Source organism: Homalodisca vitripennis, chromosome 1 (genome assembly GCF_021130785.1).
Source record: "Homalodisca vitripennis isolate AUS2020 chromosome 1, UT_GWSS_2.1, whole genome shotgun sequence".
Taxonomy (NCBI): Eukaryota; Metazoa; Arthropoda; class Insecta; order Hemiptera; family Cicadellidae; genus Homalodisca; species Homalodisca vitripennis.
In genome coordinates, this window is record NC_060207.1 from 211,870,560 (window position 1) to 211,888,016 (window position 17,457).

Below are 17,457 nucleotides of genomic sequence, written 5' to 3' on the forward strand. Positions count from 1 at the left end.
ATAAACAATAAAACGCTATTGCTGTTCTTTTTAAACAAACTATGAAGCGTTGAAACACCAAACATTTCTTTCAGCCAATATGTTTTTGTACATAAGTAAACAATTTTCTATTGAAACTATAACGCAGATTCCGCAATACATGTAGGTGATAACTTAATTTTTGTCTAGGAAAGTATAAAAATAAACTGCTTTATAGTTGTGGCCGAGGAATATTTGTTCATTGCACTGCACATTAACTCTGAATTTAGATAGCGAAGTTTAAAAGTAAACAGTAGTAAAGTTTACGTGAATAACCCGAAAAAGATTTAGTATGCAACAAAATATATTGAGTTTGAAATTAGATGAAACTTGTAAGAAATACGTCATTTTTTACATATCTGAAAATATTTTGTGCTTCAACATTTTAATGTGTATAGTTATAGCAAAGTAGAATAACAAGGACCTGTTAGATTGACTGAATTTTCGGCTTTAACTTCGCTTCGCCAGATACGATTGTCATGGTCATTTTTAACCTAGTAGCGAAGTATCCTACACGTTGAGAAAATGCATTTCAAACGTACTCAGGAACACGTCATAACCTCCATTTTTAATAGAAGTCCAACGCCATTAATTCTAGTATAAATAGTATTAGTCACTAGTTTCAATATTTTATAATCATATGTTCAATAGTGAATGTATTAATAACAATAAAGTACATGCACTCTCTTACTTATATCATTATTATTTTATTATAATGTTTAAAACAGTTTTGCCTTCACTCCCCTCCTCCTACGACACACGATATAGAATAGTAATATATTCAGATTAAAATTGGAAAGAAATATAAATATTTTTTAATATATGGGTTTGTCTCATTAGTTTTATGCCAATCTCCTTTGCAGGTACAATAAAAACGGACGTAAATATTGTAATGTAAATGTTGGAAATAATTATTGTGTTGCAAACTCATATTTTTGTTCAGTGTTTAACGAGGTATGTAAAGTTAAAAACCAATGCTTAGATGATACAAATTAATATAGAATACATTAAAATAAATTATAAAATTCAATTATATCTGTCATACATTTTGACCTTCCTTCTGCGGGTAATGTAATTTTAATTAAAATAACAGGGAATTCCAAATCAGTAAAACAATTTGTTGCAGAAATTCAATTTATTTAAAATATTAACGTTAATCATATTATCATACTAGCATTAATTTAATACTATAAGATCATAAAATGTAAATTTTATACGCAATGTAAAATTTACATATCGTTTATGTCATACCGTGTACTTGTTTCTACCGTGTATGTCATATCTGAAAAAAGGTAATTTATATTAAAACTCATCCGAGTGTTATTGTTAAAAGCAAACGGAATAAAATATTACAATAAAAGAGAGAACTTGAACTAAAGAACTATAACTATATAGAACTTTCTTCTTGTAGTACATGGATGGCATTTTTTAAACAGACAAAACAATATTTGAGTAGCGGGTATGCTTCTACATTGCTTGGTTTAATCAATAGGGTGGATACAATATTATTTTCTCGCAGAATTCAATCTCTTCAAATAAGCCAAGAAAATGTTTTCCATCTCAGTGATCTGTTGTAACTGGCGATATACCGAGGACTTGTAGCGTTCCAGGTTCTTTTGTTTATATGTTCGTTGTGTTTTCTAACTAAATATCCTTTTGTGTATATTTATATAATTTATTCAAGCATAATCATTTATTTGTTAGTCTTTTCTTAGTGCTCGTGAGATTGTTTCATTTCCACTGTTTCAACGTCTCACAGTTTCAGCTGTATACGTATACCTCAAAAACGGAAGGTATACTCAGTTAACCGATACTGATAATTCATCATCATCATCATCATCTGACGTTTCCGTTATCACGGGTCGTCGTACACAGCCTCCTCCACTTTTGCCTGTCATTCCAGGTCTCCTCTTCCTCCACCTGCACTTTCTGTAGTCCCCTTCTCTCTATGTCTTTCCACACTTGGTCCTCCCATCTTCCTCTCGGTCTTCCTCTTTGTCTTCTTCCTCTTTCCTCCTTCTCCAGTGCTATGGTTTTGTGCTATTGTTGTTGTCAATACTGAAACAATTGTTTTGTCTATATAATTGACAAATGTTTCGCATTGCTACAACTTCGAAAAAATGGGATATTTCTGAATACTCCCCCCCCCTCTCTCTTCTCTATATATATATATATATATATATATATATATATATATGTATTTAAATATATAAATTATAATTATGTTAAGGAAACAATTATATCTAGGTTTGTAAAGTTAACTCCTTCCATAGTATTTCGTTTAATTTTTCAATCCAATATTGGTTTTTAATATTCCACCATTAAATTATAAAGTAATATACATCTCCTGTCGTGATGTGTAGGTGAAACTGTTCCTTGATTTTGACTTAAGTTTTGAACTGTCCGTTATATAATGATTTTATACATATTATAATGTATTATACCTATATAGTAATTTAACCGTCTTAAATTATTTATAATAACCGAATCAACTATTTATACTTATCTGTCCGTATGGGCAACATGACGTTCAAGAGGAAATCGGCCTCTTCTTAAAAAAAGATTACATACATATTAAAGTATAACAGTTTGTATTTATTATAGGTAAAGCAAGTATTTTTTAATATTCAAGTAATATTACTACAATACTCATGAAGTATTAGTAGTATAGTTCTAAATTACAATCCAAAGCTCCAATCAGATTAGAACGGAATGAAGAGAATTAAACATAGAGTAGAAGCGCCAGTACAAAGACTTGTAATGTGTCAGTGTGATTGTGTTTACTAAACTGCTATAAATTCTATTGTTCTTCTGAACAACAATTAAGAAACCTGCACTGCGTACTATTATTTACTGAATAATTCATTGTTATTTTAACTAAACATTGTACGTGAAGGTGAATTACGTAAATTTAAATCAACATTTTAAACAACTTTATAGTTTAATATAATATTATGTGTACTTACTATGTAGATTTTCTTTATTACAGCAAATGTATGCTTATAAAGTTTCTATTAGCAAAGCCTGATTACCTGGTACCTATCTTAGTAAGAATATTTTAATTGAGTATGTTTCTATTATTTACTCATCAAATTATGACGATAATTTGTGGAAAATTAGAATATTTTTCCTAATTTAAGAACAATTAGTTTAAACCTTACTATATTTGTTAAATAATTGGGGTAATATTATTAAAAGTGAAATGTAATTAGGGATACATCAGGTACATACTATTATAGTAATTAATGATTAGAAGATATAAGGGATAAATCCTTACTAAGTTATGGAACATATCAAAATAATTGTTTAACAGGCTTTCGTTATGAAGTCGTCTTGTTCTTCCGACTGTATCCTGAGAAATAATCTCGTACATACATGTTAGAGGCTATTTCTTTGTTTTTCCTTGAGCCTCACTAAAAATACCCAATAACAATGTCAAGGTAACCAATCAATTTCAAGTTCCTCAATAAGCTTTTCCTTAATTCATCACTGGTGCAATCTGGATCAATAGTATGATAGTAACTTGTTTTGTTATAAATGCGTTAAACTAATGATCAAGCACTGTATTGAACATTGAAATAGCGAATCTCGCTCATATATGGTCATACATTTTATGCCCAGAATCGGTACATATAACCCTGACGACTTTATTAACATAGCAATAATTTCTTCCTAATGAATAGTATTTTAAATAATTTACAAACAATAATTACAGTTATTAGTGAGTTATTACTAGTTTTATGTAGACTTAATAAAAAACGATACAGATACAGTTTTTGTATTCATTAAAATTGATATATATTTCCTACTGTGAAGTAATGGAGGTAATAGCATAAAACAATTAAACTTTGCCTACTCACAATGATGTTTAGTTCAGAATTAATGTGAACAATGAAAGAAAAACTCTTGACAGAAACAATGTTTGGTAACCGCTTGTTTGTGGACACGGCATGAGGTGTGGACAGGAACAAAACAACTAACTTATCCAAAGCGTCCATTACACTTTACTCGGACCCGGTTTATGGTTGCTTCTACATTCAATGGTCCATATAATAGTAAAAAATTTAATTTTAGTATATTAAATTAATATTTTGTTATTATTCTATAATCCGTATTTGGTTTAGCTTTAACTCAAGCAGCCTTTACAGGCGGATTGATATATAGTACTTGTACGGAAGATTTTTAATAGGAATTTTAAATTCATTTATTTAGGTTATGCAGTTTGTAAACATAGGAAACTTTAAACGCTATCCAACCTGAAATGTCTCAATACGATACGCTATAGCCAGTTTTCCTTATAGCCAGCGCTCCCCATAGTCCTATCGTCGGTCATTGGAAAACATTTCCATACTTACGCTATATCCTGTTTTTTTTTTTTTTTTTTATATATTGCAAGAAATCAATGACCTTTCCAGTTTTTTATAAGTACACTTTACTTAAACAACATTTTTAAACCTGATTTATGTGCCAGGAGTGTTTGAGGGACACTTGTGTGAAGTGGCTGAAACTAACAGTGGCAAAACTGTTAATCTTCAACTGAGTCCTTGGTATTATATCGTTTTGGCTGATCTATTTAAACTTCCTTCAGCTCTGACCTCCTCTACGTGAACGGATTTCATGAAGTACTGGAATTGTTAACTAATCTCATATTTATATAAATATCAAACAGAATTTACTTGATTAGCACCGAGTTTTTTTTGGAAAAAAACAACTTACGAAAATTGTTGCCAACTACATAAAAATAAAAATAATCATCACATACTTAACTATAATCACTTAATAAAATTTCATTTATTGTTCCCAATTTGTTTAAAAATTAATTTATTTTGTAATATTGTCGTTGTAATCGTTATTACTTTCGACACTAAGTAGTTCTTAGTTGGTACCACATATCAATTCTCTGGTAGTTTTTTATCAAGAGTTGCCGTATGGACGAACAAATTTACAGACAGTTACACGATACATAGAAGACTTGATGAGATCCTTAGTTACATATGCGTATGATGTAAACTGGTCATCGTTGTGGCTGTCAGTTTTTAAGCCCTCTTCCGTATAATTCCAGACTATCTCCTAAATAACTCCTATCTTGCAAACAGTAATTGTCACCTGCAACTCCGCAAATTGTTGTTTTCCCTTTTCTGCCTACTAAGACATGTAATGACATTTCACGTTAAGTTAAGATAAATCAATTTTGGGATAAAATTTCACATGCTACTATTTGTAAAGAGGTATGCACAGGTATTTACTGTCCAACTTTGAAGGGCGTTTGTTCTTCATAAATACTGTATATGGAGATTTGCACAAGCTCTGGATAATACGAAGGACTTAAAAAGTACAGATTATTATGTTTATTGTACATCTCATAAACGAGTTTTAAAAATCAGACAAGCTACGTTATGAATTCTTACTACTTATTCTCCTAGTATAGCTAATTTTACCCAGTGTTCTAGATCTTTGCTATTTAATGTCAGTCTGTTTCAAATTATCAACATATATGGACAAATTAATGTTTGCTATTGTACTCTTCACATAAATGTCATTGTCAATTGCTGAGCTTATCAGTTAAAATGCTCAGGAAAAATTCCATTACTGCCAGTTTTTCTGTCCGCAGGATATGTCGAGAGCAAAAAGACCAAAATATTTAAAACTTTTCATTTATCTTCATTTTGGTATATGTAAAATCGGTTCAATGACGGTGTATGGCACTACATGGGGTAATATAGGTCAGGAATTCAAATGTTCGATATTAAATTGTTCCTTCACATCATGTATCGTCAATAATATAACAAAAAAACAAAGAACTCAAGGAACTCCGGGTTTGAATAATCATAGCATATATTTTTCATTGATATTCTGAAGTAATAGAGATGATATGGCATTGGAATGTGACATAGAATCAAATAAAAGTACCAAGCATAGTTGGAATCAACCGAAAAGGGCCGCATCTCACATACAAAAATGTCCCTATAAACCAATGACACAATCCAAAGAGGTGATGAGGTCAGTGAAATACATGGGAAATGTAACAAAAAATGATGATGATAGAAAGAGTTAACTTCTTTTTATAGAAAATTATATGTCCTTGTAAAAATAAAATTTTTATCTACAACTAATCATACCCATTTCATTCTGATGAAGTTTACTTTTACGAGAAACGGTAAACCATGAAACCATGAAAGATGTTAAATATATATTATGTTGTTTTCGTTTGAAAAAACGAATTTATATATTTTTCAAACAAAATCTAACAAAACATTGGTGATTAATAACTAGAATGTATGCCAATAACATATTCTAGAAAATATGCTGGTTGTGGCGACATAACGGAATCAAGCAAGTTCGAGCGTGGCTGCTGCTTAGATGGGTGACCACTGAGCAATCCAGTCCTTGCCAGCAGCCATTCGGTGTGGTAGAGGTTCTTCGTAAGTCACCTTTATGCCGTTATCTCCAGTTTGAGTGTTAGGAAGAGGTTCCTTGCCTATATATAAAATAAAGCACTCTTTATTTTACTTTTACAATTAAAAATAAAATAAAACCACTATAAAACATACATTTTTCGTCAAATGAACTATTATATGAACTAAATATAGATATAACAATATAAGCATATTAATAAGTAATTGCTTAAAACTGACGGTACACACATTCATTTAATTTACAACTTCGTCAGATTAAATAGAATTAGTTGTGAAACAAAGAGGTGACAAGTTTGTTATGTTCACTCAGTTATAGAACATGGTGCATGAGGTTTCAGTTTCAGTGGGAAATTTAATACTCAATTTGCACGTTAATTTCATATGAAACAGATACTGGTTGACTCACGTTGACACTTTGCGTGTTGATCTTTCCCTTCTGTTATATTTGTAAACTCATATTTGAATTTTGAAAGTTGACCATAGATATTTGTAAAAAAAAGCTGAAACAATTCGAATGATGATAAAATGAGTTACAATTAGCAGTGAACTCGCATAACCATGCTTGAACAGAAATCTTCGTCAAGCATTTAGCCTTTTATAGGCTTTACTGACAGGTGTTTTTGACTCTATGTTAATTTAGTTAAATTCTTATTATAATCCTGGAGCCAAGGCTCAATTTAAATTGTACAACACATTAGTTTTTATTTAAATTTGTAGAGGACCCATAGTTTTCTGTCCTAGTTTTGTCGGAGTTCACAATGAGAGACAAATAACATTTTTTAAATCATATGTTTCGGCTTGGCTTGCTTACACACGTAATACTGAGTTATAGGTTGTAGTTTTCGGAATAGAGATATATGTATGAGGTGTCAATTTCAGAATGTTAGATGTCATTACATATTGCGTTTTTTTTTGTCCTAAATGTCTTTTTAAAGCTGATAAACCTAGGATGGCCTTGCTCATCAGTTACTAACCACCTCTACTACAGTCTAAATCTACTTCATTCTTTAGCTCCAGTTTTCTGTTGGTATTTAACATTAATTATTTTCCCCTTCAGCTTTTCTTATAATAAAATCATATTTTATATGACGTGCCTTTACGATGTCATACGCAAGGCGTCGTTTTCCTAGACCCAAATATTGAATTTCAATATAAAACATTAATTATGGTTTTATGGATCATAACACGTGTTAAAAATTCAGCATTAATTATTTATCCATATGATATTACTTAATTTTGTTTAAGATTGGAACATGATTTTGTACCAAAGTAATATTTTATTATTTTGTGGATAATTACTAATTAATTGTCAATATATGTCGATATTGGAATATAAATTTGCTATCGGTACCATTAGTTGTTTAATAGTTGCTAAGTATATTAGAGCGTGTATTTATAATTGGATGCTATCAGGAAGCAGAGTGTACTCTAAAGGAGCGGAAATTCAACCAGGTGTGACGTCACAGCTAATGGGTTAATTTCATTTTATGTCTCAAAAAATCCAATTAAAAGTTCTCCAACTAAGTTGCTAATAGTTATATCATTATCACCATCGCAGTGTTATAATTCTCAATGGCGTTTGCCCTGAATAACCTTTATACACAGGATGAGTCTTATGAAATTTCCTGAACTTGTAACAAGTAAAAAATTAGAGCTACAATATAGAAACAAAATTCAATTTTTTAAAATTTCAAATGTCTACAAAGAATTCTTTTAATTTTGCATATCAAATAATCATATTTGTGCTATTTTTACTAACAATTGGAGAATAATTCTTTTGTTACTTATAAATAGACGTAACTACTATAAAGTGATTTTGCCAAATTCATAATAGGAATAAATAATGAAGTTTTTGAGGGAGTTTTCAAAACTGTTGGGGCGTAGCCAGAAGTTATTTTAGAAAGAATAGTAGGCCTATGTGTCAATATGTTGTTAAGAGTTGTTCTGGATGTTGAAATAAAATTAAATGATTTGTGACAAACCCTGTATACCATATATCGCGATACAGCCAAAATTGCAAAAAATGAACTTTGCACAACTAGAGAGGAAAAGTACATTAAATTTAGTGTTAACTTGTGTAGTTAAATTATATTTATTTACTAATTTCCCAGATATTGTATATATCTAATGTTTAACGAAATTTACCATATTTTGAGTATTCATTGGCATTGAATTAAATCTTCTTCAAAGTTACACATGTATATATAAATAACGACATTAAGGGAAGATTCAATGTAAATTTACATAATACAGACATTCATATTTATACATTAAATTATTACTTATAAGCGGGGCTGTTGTTAAGAACTTATTTTTTATTGAAAAGCCAGATGTAGTAAAGCATACGCTCAACAACACAATCGAATCGGGGCACCAAATTAATATTTCGAAATACCTAAACTATCGAATACAAAAACTAAACGGTTTTACTAAAATGGCACTATTCCTGACGTTTATTGATACAATATACTATTAGTTTTACTTGTTTCTTAAACAAAAATACGTGTTATGGCATTTTATTGCAAAAATTCAAGATTTATAATAGTTCGAATTTCATGATATTCCACATACATACATATAAACTATAAAAAACAATAGGTTTACTAAGTATAAGGATGCAAAAAATTTTGTCAAATCTACTGTTAAAAAGATGTCCCTACACAAGCCTGCAATAGTCAAAATAGCTAGGTTATAAGAGAAAAAGTCTAAAATTTGTATTTCCTTTTAGTGTAATGTAAGCTGTATTATATATAGATTAATAATAATATAACTTATACATTTCTATACATGTAAAGGTAAAAACGTGTATAGTTAATGCACTTAAAATAACTAAAAAAGAAAGTATTTATTTTGAAATGAGTGGAAAATATCTGACTGATTAATTCAAAATTGAAAATGAAAAACTAATATTTATATTTTATATCTATATTATTTTATATCTACTGTACTTCAATATTTGTACTGAAATTGTAAAACATAACAATATTTTTAATTTGAAAACGTGAATGATACTCCTATTAAACACACACACACACACACACACACACACACACACACACACACACACCACACACACACACACACACACACACACACACACACACACACACACACACACACACACACTCACACACACACACACACACACACACACACACACACACACACACACACACACACACACACACACACACACACACACACACACACACACACACACACACACACACACACACACACACACACACACACACACACACACACACACACACACACACACACACACACACACACACACACACACACACACACACACACACACACCACACACACACACACACACACACACACACACACACACACACACACACACACACACACACACACACACACACACACACACACACACACACACACACACACACACACACACACACACACACACACACACACACACACACACACACACACACACACACACACACACACACACACACACACACACACACACACACACACACACACACACACACACACACACACACACACACACACACACACACACACACACACACACACACACACACACACACACACACACACACACACACACACACACACACACACACACACACACACACCACACACACACACACACACACACACACACACACACACACACACACACACACACACACACACAACACACACACACACACACACACACACACACACACACACACACACACACACACACACACACACACACACACACACACACACACACACACACACACACACACACACACACACACACACACACACACACACACACACACACACACACACACACACACACACACACACACACACACACACACACACACACACACACACACACACACACACACACACCACACACACACACATATATATATATATATTTAATCACATGATTGATTGCTCACAATAAGTAATTTAAAGAAGTCATAACGAGAACAAAGATCAATTAGTACATCAAATTATAGGACATTAAGAGAAAACCTCTATTCTATAAAATCTGACTTTACAAATTCAATATATTTAAAACAGTTTTTATATTATTCCTTATGTTTGGTATCAATTAGTCAGGCATTACTTTTGTAACTAACTAAAAGATTGACAAAACAGATGTTTTCAACAAAATTAACTGAAAACACTGTCATGTTTTCACCCATAGTTAAAATTTATAGTGATATAAGTGGGAATAATTTTACATATTATAGTTCACTATGAATTAAACTGAGTATGAACAGATGAATTGAAACCATACAATAATACTTTATATGAAGATGTGAAACGTACAAAGAAACACTACTGAAGGTATATATTATCTTCTAGAGGCAACTTGAGATGTGCTGTATTTGCATACACTCTAAACCCTTAAGTACTGAAATGTCACAAACGTAAGTAGAAACACCGCACTTTACCAACTCAGAATGTATTGTCAGAGAAAGCGCTTTGCTAAAAGATTTACATTAATCAAAACCTTGCACATACGTACATGTTTCAAAAATTACTTGATTTATTTCCAGACAAGACATGTTTGTTCTACTCTTATAGTATGAATATACCTGATACATAAAGTTATAAATTTGTGAAAGTTAGTACATCCTAGTTGGCGTGTGTTGGCAAGAAATGAACGGTTTCTCCAAGATTCATCTAATACTGTAAGTAAGCCCTACTCGAATTCAGACATCTTAGCCAATGTGGACGCTATATCTTCCTAAGGCTGAAATGGTTATTGGATTTCGGAATTAATTTTACACGCGTTTTATTTTATACAAATGATACGCGTCGAGGATTAAAATTTACCTCTTCCTTCGTTGTGAAATTCTGTATACAGAATGTTAAATGTGCATACGAATTTAAAGCTAGAGAAATGTGGCAAAACACATTGAAACAAAAAAGTAAATTTAGTTATTGTATAACATAAACTTCTAAATTATTTATACAGCTTTGAATGCAAGTTTTAAAATAACAGCAGAGTTAAAATTTAGGAAAGAAAAATTGTATTTTGATAATATTTATTGCAAGTAATATTTAGCCTTATTTCAAATAAAATTAAAAATTATATTACCTATGGTAACTGGAAGTATCATATATTAATTTTAATCACTCAAACTTAGAGTGAAAAGTGATTATTTATGGTACGAAACAATTTTTACTGTTAGCAAAATTGAAAATACTTTTTATCTGTGTGTATAACAACTGGTACCATACGTAGAGTTTTTCTGATTAAGATAATTATGTTTCCGATTTGTCTGAATATTATACATAAAAATGCAGGAAATACAAATACAGAATTTAAATTTTAATGTAATTTATATTTTCCTGGAATTTAAATAAATATATATTGAATGAGAACCTGGTAGTTAAAGAATGTTATAAAATGTCGAAATGTATTGGATTCAAACTGTTAACTGATGGAAACTGATCACAGCAATACAGTAAGAACACTGAAAAACTGTTTAATGGAATTTTTTTAACAAAATAGTAAAAAATAAATACCAGGTGAGTTAAAATTTTGTGTAGTTTTCCGTAAAAACAACGCATAAACCTATATATCTATTCACCTTTTTAACCGACGTATTTACATGTGAGCAACAAGAGTTTGAATGGGACTAGTAATAACTTTCCTTTTACCAATAAAGTAAATTTGATACTGCCATGTTGAAACATAAAACATTTTAATTAACTAGAATCTCGACTGCTAAAAATAGTTTAACAATAAACAATAAGCTTCCTTTAGTGTATCTCAGTCTGTCTGTTGTTGTAACTTCTGAATTAAAAAACTTTGTATTTCTGTCAGAGATTTTACTTATTGTATTGGAATTTATTTGTCGTCTCTATCGTTAGATTGCGAAATAATACGATGTTTTATGAGCTCATTACGAATGCAATAAGATATACGAGTATTCTCTGTTACTTCTGTTATAAAAACTATATGTTATAGTTTTTTATAACGGGAATAGGCAAACTTTCACATATTTTGATATCTTTCTATTTAATTTTCAAAAGGAGGAAAGGAAAGATATAATTTTGGTCCTGGAATAAATACAATGGATAGGTTTTAAAAATTATATGATAAAAAAACAGTCAATTTATTTTGGTATAACCAGTTAAGGTCCTGCAATTTTAACAAGATAAACTAATTTTACTCCGAAAAAAGTACTACTTATTTAAAATTCATGGAATTCATCTCAGATACAGAAGATTGTTATAGATCGGTAAAAAGTTTATTGTTCTTATTTTATATTTTTAAAACAGTGTTCATGTTTTTTTTTTAAATTGTCAGGTGGTGGTACATTAAAAAATTAAGTTTGTTCAGCTGAGAGTCGGCGTTGGGTTAAAAAATAAAAATTATTCTGTCTGTCTATTTACCCAATTGACATTTTGAAAATTAAATAACCTATAGACTTGAAATTTCGAAACCTTTTACATAGGGAATCTTTGCTATTTTATTCTTAAAGGTAAAAACTTTAGAAAATTGCTACAATATCAAAACAGTGCACTTTACAACAGGCCTAACATTATACAGAGAATATTAATTTATTTTAAGTAACAATGACCAGAAACTATAAAATCTATTATTATATCAAACTGCTACATAACGTGTGAATTATTACGAGTACCCTTTCTAAATATTCACCCATTAAAATGTGTCCAGGCGATACAGGAAAGGAAATTACTATAAGCAGCGTATTCAGCGTTTTTTTAAGCTATGGAGCAAATATGTTAATGTGGTTTCAATTAGAGAGAATCCATTAATGCACACCACTGTATTTATGTGTATTCAATAATGCATATACTCCCTCTAACCTATCATGTCATCGAACCAGGTCAAGCAAACCGTTTGATTTGTACTATTAACACTCTAGCTGTTTGATTAGCATTATGTTGGTTATGTTAGTATTGTTGTGGTGTAGTAGTGGCTTGTATTCTAAAGTATGTTTCTATATCTGATGTTAATAATTTCTTTTTAAACGAATTATTTAATAATTATTGAACATTTGGCAATGCAGACAAGGATTGAAGCTGTAAAACCAAAACTTTTCCACTGCGAGTAGCTGATGATGTGTCAAATACAACACGTTGATGTCTGTGTGACATCCTACCGGGGGGGGGGGATCGGGCAGTATTACAAGAATCATGGTCAAGATGGGCTTTACTGCGGATACTCGTGGTTAGTTGTAATTAATTCCATGGCCAAGTGATTGGACTTATATCACTTGAAAAAAATACTACTGGAAATCTATCACTAGTATTAGGTTTTAGTGAATGATAATGGACTACAGTTAATTTCTATAATTTTCAAGCAGTAATGCAATGCTAAAAATATTCTTTATGTTAAAACAGCATCACATCAGCCGAAATCAAATGGGCTTGTTGTGAGATACGTGCAGACTTTCAAGAAACGGTTCTTCAGCTGCTGATGGATAGACCTTCAGTAAGAGAAAATACATTTCTGTTCAAAATACTGGATTAGGGGAGACCGGGGCAGGTTTTCGCATTTATATGTCTTAATTTTTTTTATTTTTTTCCTTAAAACCTACAACAAACCAAGACATACCATTACACTCAGTGGTATTTCAGCTACAATTAGAGAGTATTTTCTTTGATGAAATATGAACTATTTTTAATAAAAACACCAAAAAGTAAAAGTAAGTCATGTGCGAAAACGTGCCCCGTACCCGGGGCATGTTTTCGCACAGCATTTTATTACCCTGGGGCAAGTTTTCGCATGCATTAAAATACATCTGTAAGGAAAATAACACACATTTTTTTAACACACTCGTATAATTAATGAAAATGACATTGTTTTTGTTTTCATAACAACTAATCTTAGCAAAATTCGGCATCATCGTCACTGTCGCAGTTGAGGCAAACAAAATACGCAGAATCGCCTTTAATGCAATCTTCGTGTGCCCATCGTTTGCAGCGGGTGCACTGTATCCACTGCTCACTTGATTTCGAATTGCTGTATTTTTCCAAGCAATAGATGCAGACGGAGTCAGTCTCTTCTTCATCATCTGACAAATTCTGACGTGAGGTTGATTTCTTCTTGGTGGAAGGTCTACTTGCTTTTTTCAGCATTAGCTGATTTATTTTTGAAAAGGCCCTTCTTGACAGACTTTAAATTTGTAGTTCCTTTGCTTTGTTGTGTTTTTTCTAGTTTGATACGTTTTTGCTTGGCCATTTCTTGTTCAAGTCGCAGCTGTTCTTTAACTGGGGTGTCGGTTAAAATACTCGACTTCCTTTTCTTCCGTCCCTTTGTGGTTTCTTTTCGTGGCCCTGCTTTTTCGAGGGGCCTCACATCCTCTGGTGAAGGGCAAGAAGCTACTTGTGATAGACAGCTTGGTGCTGGAGGATTCTCAGACGATTGGTCCAAATTTGGTTCTGAGGAGGGATTGTTTCCAGCTGGAGCAGGCCTGTCAGTAAAGTAGCTCGGCATGAAATCAGAATCCGTGAAGATCAATGGATTCAAAGGAAAAATACCTGACACTCTGAATCCAGCCATAATGTTAGTTGGTGTTAACGCCAGAGGTGCTGCCGATTTCAAAATGGATGGTATATCATATATCCCCATAGGTCTTTTGTTTGTACAAATCCAAGCATCACACGCAGTGTTGATGTATTTTTTAAGAGGTCCATACACAGAACGGTCCAAAGGTTGAAGCTTGTGGCTGCAGTGAGGGGGGAATGAGAGTAAGGTCACACCGTTGTCTTTAAATAAATCTAAGACGTCGGCTGATAAGTGCGATTCATGATTGTCTAGCAATAGAATGCAAGGTTTTTCCTTGGAGCATCTGGCCTGCTGAGAGACAAAATGGTTGGCAAATTTCAGGAAATTGGCTTCCTTCATCCATCCAGAAGGATTTGAATCGCCTTCGCAACCAGGAGGCCCGTCACGGATGAAGTGATCATGGTATCTTACTCTAGGAAATACGAAGAACGGGGGAATACTATTGCCTGCTGCATTCACTGCAAACGCAATTGTGACGAGATTTCCTCGTTCAGCGGAAGTTAGTTTCCCTATTTGCATAAATCCACGCCGCGCTACAATTCTATCTGGTCGTTGAACGGTTGTGACGCCAGTCTCGTCAACGTTCCATATATCATTAGGCCCATACTGAAATCGTTGGAGGACAGTGGTTAGGTTCCTGAAAAACAGGTCAACGTTCGTTCCGGTTGATTTGGAAAACTTGTTGCCCGGGACATACTAGTTGCTTGAGGAGTTCTGATGGAAAGTGTTTTATTTCTCTTCATGAATGAGGTGAACCAGTCAGGGCCGGCCATTTCATTTTCTGACCAGCTTGGGGGTATTTTGCAATTACATGCTACAGCGTAAGTGTACGCAAATCGTCTAACTTCCTTAGGCGTTAATCCAAAGTATATATCAGATGCCTTGAGCAAATACTCAGCCAGCATTTGTTCTTGGAATGGCTCAAACACCTGGACAGACAAAAACCAACGCAACAATTAGTTTATTTCTCTTCTATAATGCGAGAAATAAACTTGCCCCAGTGAAATCCCTAAGTTCTTAACCTAGTAAAAAATTTAATAGGCTCTATGATAAAGATATAGCGTGTTTAAATATAGGCTACTGCATAAGGAATCTTACCTTCCAGTTCCGTGCGTAGCCAAACTGCGACCATGGTTGAGCTGACTGGCTTGTTGCAGCAGTACCTTCAGTAGAAGCACCAGGAATCGCCGGATCACGAACAGATGGGCCAGGCATTGCCAAATCATGGGTAGAAGTGCCAGGAATCACTGGATCACGAGTAGATGGGCCAGGAATTGCCAAATCATGGGTAGAAGTGCCAGGAATCGCCGGATCACGAGTAGATGTGTCAGGAATCACCAGATCATTGTTTACTGTAGTAGATATAATAGGATTTGGTTGAATAATCACCGCTTCATTTGAGGGATCAGTAGAACCTGGTGCAGCGGACAATTTCTTGCAATAGTTTGCTAGTGTTCTATCACACAATCCAAATTCTGCAGCTACGCTTCTCATACTTCTCCCTCCCCTCACTTCTTTTACCGCTCTCTCCATTGTCTCAATTTCATACTTCCCTCTTCCTGTCTTTCTCACGTAATTGCGAACCATGATGAAACTGAAATGAAGAATGGAAATCGTTAAATTAATTATATTTAGGCCTACCCTAAAAAAAAACTGAGGAAATTTGATTAAATATGAAGAGAATTTTAAATTACTATTTATAACCCATTTACTGCCAAATTGTTAATATACAATGCATTTTCACTGTTTTAAATCTTCTTTCAATACATATTTATTGACTTTAAGTGAAAATCAATGAGTAAATTTAGCATGAATTATATTTGGAAAAGACGGGGCAGGTTTTTCGATAGCGAAAACTTGCCCCGGCTAGTATTCGAAAACTTGCCCCGTCGCCATATTTTAGATTTAAACTAACCTAATTTGGTTAAAACAAGTGTTTCTTTATCCAATATCTATATCATAAGACACAGAAGAAGAAAGCGCTTTATCGAAATATATCATTCACATTGTTTCAAATTAAAGAAAAACGTGTTGTGATTTTTAACTTTTAAACATAACATAAAAACTTACTCACCTGTTCGAAGAACAACAAAAGTTGGCTTTGCTCAACAGTGCGTGCGTCCATCAACGTGAAACTAACAGAAACTGCCACTAGGGGGCGTGGCCATCATACGACGCTGATTGGTGTTGCGCTCTAGCGGCTGGTTTTAGGAATTAAAGCCCATTCGAAAACGTGCCCCGTGCGAAAACCTGCCCCGGTCTCCCCTACTACTCATTTGACAACAAGCAGGCCACCCGATGACCAGTAAGATCAACTAATCTCGGACGCTGCACTAAAAGAAAGAAAGATGAACTGGAGCAAAGTTAAAATTCCCAAATCATACATTCACCTTCAACTGAACATTGAATTCCAGCAAAAAATATACAAAACGAAAAGAATGAAAAAAATATTGTCCA

At 32.9% G+C, this 17,457-nt stretch overlaps 1 protein-coding gene across 1 annotated transcript; it reads right to left on the reverse strand.

Annotated features, from left to right (window-relative positions):
- Positions 1-15,629: 15,629 nt before the first annotated feature.
- On the reverse strand, positions 15,630-16,829 carry LOC124354770. Its single transcript, XM_046805462.1, has 2 exons — positions 16,099-16,829; positions 15,630-15,929 (listed from the first exon to the last, which is right to left on the reverse strand). The coding sequence occupies exons 1-2, from the start codon at positions 16,585-16,587 to the stop codon at positions 15,630-15,632; spliced, it is 789 nt and encodes a 262-aa protein (XP_046661418.1). The 5' UTR covers positions 16,588-16,829.
- Positions 16,830-17,457: the final 628 nt, after the last annotated feature.

Coding starts and splice junctions, on each gene's coding strand:
- LOC124354770 (XM_046805462.1), bottom strand. CDS start 16,587: ATGGTTCGCAATTACGTGAGAAAGACAGGAAGAGGGAAGTATGAAATT. Junction 15,930..16,098: donor GCTACGCACGGAACTGGAAG/GTAAGATTCCTT, acceptor TTGTCTGTCCAG/GTGTTTGAGCCATTCCAAGA.